The sequence below is a fragment of the Portunus trituberculatus genome, chromosome 46, assembly GCF_017591435.1.
Source record: "Portunus trituberculatus isolate SZX2019 chromosome 46, ASM1759143v1, whole genome shotgun sequence".
Lineage (NCBI taxonomy): Eukaryota > Metazoa > Arthropoda > Malacostraca > Decapoda > Portunidae > Portunus > Portunus trituberculatus.
Genome location: NC_059300.1, coordinates 23956435 through 23963830, shown reverse-complemented (window position 1 = coordinate 23963830; position 7396 = coordinate 23956435). Strand labels below are relative to the sequence as shown.

The 7396-nt window shown below is 36.5% G+C and overlaps 1 protein-coding gene across 1 annotated transcript; it reads right to left on the bottom strand.

Moving 5' to 3' along the window:
- Window positions 1-6608: 6608 nt before the first annotated feature.
- Window positions 6609-7034, bottom strand: LOC123519773. The gene has a single exon (XM_045281279.1). It carries the CDS (start codon window positions 7032-7034, stop codon window positions 6609-6611), a length of 426 nt encoding a protein of 141 aa, XP_045137214.1.
- Window positions 7035-7396: the final 362 nt, after the last annotated feature.

Genomic DNA, 7396 nt, shown 5'->3' with positions numbered 1-7396 from the left:
CAACATCAATCTTTCTGGTGTAAAAAATGACTTCTTATTATATTTAGACACAAGCTTTTCATCTCATTCTCTTCTGAATCATCTTAAGGAGCAAATTCTGATCTTTAAATACACGACAGTAATTGTTAATAAGTTAAGCACAGCACTCTCTAGTTTCAAGATAGCATGAAACCCATTTTTTTTGTTTTCTCTCCTCCTTGCTTTATCAAATACCACACTATAACAGTTAAACACAAATTGATTCTGAGGTTTGTGTTGCGTGCAATGTTTCTTTTCTTCGACAAATCAACATTTTTTTTCTGATAATTGCACTTCTTTAACAGTAAATACTTGACGAAAACTATCCATACTGTGATGTTCTTAGATTTTAATACGAGCTCATATAAATTTACAAAGGCACAAAATTTTCCACTCACTATCCAGATGAATTTAGGTGTCATAGTCAGTCACTGTATCAGGGAACTAATCACCTTAAGGTAAGCCAACAATATGGTAAGGGAACACCACAACCTTCAACCGTCGTTTACAGCTAACATTTTGCTCATGACTCTATCACATCTTGTTCACAATATAATACCTTGCAATATGTTTCTCTTTTCTCATCTTACTCATCATCAGACATTTCGATGAATTACCATTTGTATAGTTATCCGTAATGTTAATAAGCAATTACTCTTTCTTGTTTCACCTTATAAGCTTTCTTTCTCTCATTTATCTGTGCCTCTAAATATCTGTATTTAATCTGTAAGCAGTGTTTCTTGTCCCTTGGGGTAACATACCTTATCTCCCTTATACGTCGCTGGCTGATTGATGTGTGTCCCTCCTTAACTACCAGGCACTACAATATCTGTCATACACTTTCACTGATTTCACTCTCTTATTAAATTTGCTACCTTAATTCCTCCTCTTATACAATATCATAACAAAATCTTCAAAGATAAACCGAAATATATTTTTTTGAACCATTATACTGCTACCACATTTTCATAATAAGTGTGTCTTGTATTCGTGAATCGCGTTTCTCTGCTACATCTCAACTCTACAACAACAAGAAATTTCAGTTTCAAATATATTAATATCCTAAACAAACGTAGCTGAACTGCTATACACACTCTAATCTCTTCAGTTTTCCCTCTTCGGACCTTACTGATATGTTTCTGATATCCCTGCCATCCTTCCTTACGAATCACCACATTCTCATTTGACCTATTTGACCTTCACTCCCTTGACACTTCAAAATTTTACATCTTGTGTTTTCATCAACTCTACGTAAAAATTTTTCACATAACATTCCTCAACATTTTTTCCAACTTAATAACGATATCATTTAGTAAATATCGCAGCATAACTCAACATTTATTTATCTAATCAACTTCAAGTGACATACAATAAATTTCCCTTTTATTTATACTTGCAATAAATTTCCTTTTGTATCTTTGTGACTTCGATATTTTCTTTCTTGTTCTTTCTATCATTTCTGTTTTCCTTGTGGCTTTAATATCTTTATTATCTATTTCATTTTCACTATTATTATTATTATTATTATTATTATTATTATTATTATTATTATTGTATTTATTTACATGTAGCTGCAATATGTTTTTTTCTCTTTCTTTGCTACTGAATATTTCTATTAATCTTCCTATTCTTTTTTATTTACTACATTTATCATTTGAATTACGTTTTATTTTTTATTTGTGTTTGTGGGCCCACTTCTTCATGATTATAATCCTTGTCTAATGTATACGCTCAAAAACTCTTCCACACCTGGGTACTTGTCGAAAAGACCATTTGATGCGTCCCCCATCGTTCTGAATCGGCTCATCCCCAGACAGGAATTGCAAATTTGTTCATCTCATTTTCTTCCCTCTTTATTAAACACTATTAACACCTAGACAGAGTAACTTGTACACTGTCATGCCCCTAAGCCAGCAGGAAGTGTGCAAGTTCGCTAGGCACACGCGTATACAAGGATCAATCACCATTATTTGATGCGTCAGTTCCCGGGAGTTATATAATGCACATTTACATTTATCTCGCAACATCAGACTTTATCGAACTCAACTTGTGCAAGCTCAACATAAGCTAATCAATTCAAAAGTCACACCTGTATGTTTTACACTTTTCACATCTCTTATTTCATGGTTACTTCATTTTGATTTCCTTTCTCACCCCTTCAATATTTTACTTTCTTTATCAACATTATTTTTCTTTTAACCATCTCAAGTTGCTTCAATACGTCTCAGTTATACGTTACCAATTTTTTCTTCTACCGTACAATAATTTCCTTTCCTTTCATATTATGATTTCACTCAACTGCAACTGCTTTTTATCTCATTTACTCTTAGAATGCATTTAATTTCCACCATAAAACTTCCACACATTTTTTTTACGGATGTCCTTTTTCAAACTTCATTTCAATATATTTCCACCTTATCAATATACATTTCAACGTACTCACCACTACCAAGATACTTATTTCTCTTTCTTCACTATTTCAATACCACTATTAACATCTGAGTTTCACCATATCTTCATGCATGCATCTGTATTCACTATACCCACAATTACCAATATACTCGCTCAATATATTCACTATTTCCAATATACTCATTTCACAATTTCTTCACCCTCACCAATATATTCATTCACTATACTCATAAATATTAATACACTCATTTCGATATCTCTTCATGCAGCATTCAATATCTCAATATACAATACTCATAATCATCACCATTGCAGCATGCCCAAATATATATTTCATATCAATATTTCACTATATTCAAGATTCATCTCCTTCATTTCTGCATGCATCAATCTATATTTCACATCAATATTTCACTATATTCAAGATTCATTTCCCGTCATGCTTCAACTATAATATCCTCACAATTATCAATATTCTCACTTTATCCTCATTTTTCATGCATGAAATACACACAGCTATCAAGATACTCATCTCACTAGTACTGCAGGCCTCAGTCTATATTCTCAACATTTTATATTCACAACATATATGTCTCACTATATCTCCAATATATATTCACTATACTCATTTTCCTCATGCTTCAAATATATATTCACTATATTCATTATCCTCAGCTTCAAATATATCCTCACTATACTCATTATCTTCATGCTTCACTCTAATTACTCAAAATATTCACCTTACCACATTTTCTGCATATATTCACTTCACTACATCCTCATGCTTCAATATACACTCACTATATTCATGTCACCATATCACTCTCAACATATTAATTTCACCATATATGCATGCCTCATTTCATATACGCAATATATTTACTTCACCAAATATTCTCAATATTCCCTTTTCACTATATAACCATGCTGCAAATATATACCAACTATGTTCATGCCACCATATCATTCTCAAGACAATAATTCCACCATATATGCATGCTTCAATATACTCAATATATCCAAATATTCTCAATATTTTATTATATATCATGTTGCGATATATATTCACTGTACTCATTATCCTCGTATATACTCACTATTATGCATGCCTCAATATACTCAATATATTCAAATATTCTCAATATTTACTCTCAATATTGCACTATATCATGCTGCAATATATACTGTATTCAATGTCATGTCACCATACCCTTCTCAACATAATAATTTCACCACATCATACGTATATGCATGCTTCAATATAATCAACACATTTACTTCCACAAATATCCTCAATATTTCCATCTCACTCCATTCATGCTACGCCATATATATTCAAGATAATCATCTCACTATATACTCTCACATCACCATATTTTCATGCTTCCGACTTCTCAATTACTTGTTTCACCATTTTTTCATGCATTTATCTCTCTTCCCACTACTATACTCACAATTTTCACTATACCCATCTCACTGTTTCTTTCTCTATCATTCCTATTTTTCAATAGTCACATTTCATGCAGCATTCATCAATTTATATTTTCACTACCCCTTTTCATGCACCAATCTATCTCTCTGATTTTCAAATAATACTTTACACACCATATTCCATTATTCATGTTTATCTACATAAGATGACCTCATTATAACACATTCCTCGCCTTTGAATATACTTAATTTCGATGTCAGCTTCAGCCATTAATATAAATTTTATCCATTTCGGGTATGTTAGATTTAGTCTGTGACCACTACAAGGATCTCTAACGTAGTCTAGAGTTTTGACCGCCATCGTTTTTATCAAGATACTCTTCCAAAATCCTGATGATTCTGCCCAAATGATTATCGCCAAGGTTACTATAAATAAACGCTGGATGTGGGCCAGTTAAGCAGTACGTTCTTCTAATGCCTCGCTCTCAACTAATTTAAATATAGACGCTTCTCGCTGTTAAATGCCCGTGCTTATGGTGATTTTAAAGACATCTTTCACCTCATCTTGTTAAGACCTACTCCTCTCCTTACGTTACCATTTAACATTCTCTATCACATACAAACGTTCTTTGCAACAAAAATGATTAACATATTATCACTTTCAATATAGTCAACATGTTTATTCTCTTTCGTGTAATATAATAATAATTTCATTAACATTTAGCTACCTTTCTATACTCATTTTGTTATTCCATATGCTTAAGTTCTTCATTTACATACTCCATTACTCTACGATTTTTTGTATTACTTATTAAACACAATAGAGACTGTAGTGGTCACTTAACTACCTTCCATTCAACTCATCAGTCACAGAGATAATCTCGTGAGTCAGGATCCAGCCAATATTCCTTCAGTCACATGGTCTGGCACTGTTCCAACAGTGTTATCTGACTCTCGCCTTCCCTGTACTTTACAGTGACACCCATATCTTGATTTGATAAGTTTATTGTTGAAAAAAAAAGTACAACAAAGGAGATGGGAGGAGCCTGCCACCCATCCCCCAAACAAATGTTCATAGAAAACTAATGTATTGCAGTACAAAAATAAATAACCTTAAGTATATTTACATTATTTACAAAGGTGGAGCAAAAAGTGGGAAATCCTTGAGGATGGCAGGGATGATGTCATTGTTGAAGAACCAGCTTATCATTGGTGGCAGGTCCCAGTTCCCCTGTGGGTGAAAATGCACCAGCAAGGGACACTCCATGACATAGTGGGCAAGTGTGTGCCCTGCAGGACTATGACACAGCTTACAGGGCACAGCAGCAGCCCCACTGACCTCCCAATAGTACCTGTAACCCAGCCTGAGACGCATAGCAACATGGTCATGGGTGGCACTCTTCCTGCCATAGGTGACACTGCTGGTGTGGGAGACATGTACATAATGGACTGAACTGGGACTGCCTTTACCATAACAAGTGTCAAGGTTATGAGCAATGGTGCTGCAAACATGACGTTTAAGCTGACCCTTGATGTTATTATAAGTGTGTTCAACAGGACAGTCAGCAATGTCCTCAGTAAGGGAGTGACGGGCAAGAACATCAGCTTCTTCATTATGGGAAATACCAACATGAGAAGGCACCCAGGTGAAACATACTCTGAGATTATCTCTCTCCAAGAGATCAATGACACCAAGACACTTGTTGATGAGATCACAATCAGCAGGGGAAGGAGACAACAATGAATATAAGGCACCCTGACTATCAACAAAAAAGTAAACATCTTTCCCCAAAGGAAGGACAATTTGTAAACCTTCTAGCATGGCATATAGTTCTGCCCTTGTAAAGGACAGGTTGTCAGGAAGCTTCTTGGACACCTCAGTGTCAGTGTATTCAGAGGGAGAGGTGTAGTTGCGGATGAACAGGCCACATCCAGATTTGCTGCCATCCACTGAACCATCACAGTAAACATGTACAGCCTGCACCCTTGAGTAGTTAGACAATTTATGCATAAAAAGATCTTTAAGTTCATGTGGGAACCAGTTATATTTAGGAGCAGCAAGTTTTTCTATATCTACACTGACTTTGTGAGGTCTCCAAGAGGAGGAACCAGAGGTGGTAACAACATTGAGGTAGGAGTCAAGGACATCAAATTTGGTTAGTGATGTTAAAAGCTGTCTCAAGTAAGAGTTAGCAGGGGCCCTGGGGTTAGCATGAAGGTGGGCAAGGGAACGCAAGGGTTGGCTGGCACCATTACATGCCATCCGACACAGTGCACGGCAGGTGATTTCCTGTATTCGACAAACAATGGTGGGGAGGTCCAATTCTGCTCGGAGAACTTCAAGCTTTGCAGTCTTGGGACAGCCTAAGATTACTCTCATGCTCTCATTCTGAATGTACTCAAGGGGTTTCAGCTGTGTTGGACTATACCGAAACAAGACTGGAGCAGCATAGTCTATTAAAGCCCTGATAACAGAAATGTAGAACATCCTAAGAACTGGGATACCCACACCATAGCCCCTGTGAGCTAGCACTCGTAGGGGAGCAAGCCGTAACAAACATTGATTGCGAACATAAGTACTACAGTGAGAATCCTTAGTAAAACCGAATTGAGCTCCCAAGTATTTATAGCACTGCACACGACTGATTTTTATGAAATTTATGCTTGGTGGTCTGCAAACTCTGGGAGTTGCTTGAAATTTAGTTTTAGTTTCATTGATGACAAGGCCCATGTCAGTACACAGGGACTCAAGATGGCTTAAGGCTTTTAAGGCTTAAGGCCGAGGTAAGGGTCTGAGGAGCATTACACTGTAGCAGGATGTCGTCAGCATAGACAATTACCTCTGTGCCCTGGGGAAAAGGATATCTGGCAATCTTATCCATAAGTATATTGAAAAGCATGGGGCTGAGTACACCCCCCTGCGGTGTACCCAAGTCAAAATTCCCTTCAGCAGAGACTGCCCCCTGGAGCCACACCTTTGTATTCCTGTCACACAAATAATCCCAAATCCACCCCAATAACTTTCCTTTAACACCCTTCAACATGAGTTCCTCAAGAATGACAACCCTGTTGGCCTTGTCAAAGGCACCCTTGAGATCAATAAAGGCACGACAGTTAACATTGGCATTACTGAGGCACTTAATAAAACAGTCACTGGTAGAGCGGCCCTTCATAAAACCATGCAAGTTTTGCGACAGAAGATCCCCCACTTTATAAAGTAACCGTCTTAATATGACTCTCTCCATCATCTTACAAAGACAACTAGTTAAAGAAATAGACCTGAAAGAATCATCACCCTTTGGAATAGGAATGATAACAGCACAAATCTTTAATTTCTAAACTACCCTCCTACGGATTCTATCCTTCTCTCTGTACCTTCATCTCCAGTTTCCTTTCCGATCGTTCTATTGCTGCTGTAGTAGACGGTCACTGTTCTTCCCCTAAAACTATCAACAGTGGTGTTCCACAGGGTTCTGTCCTATCACCCACTCTCTTTCTATTATTCATCAATGATCTCCTAAATCTGACTCAATGC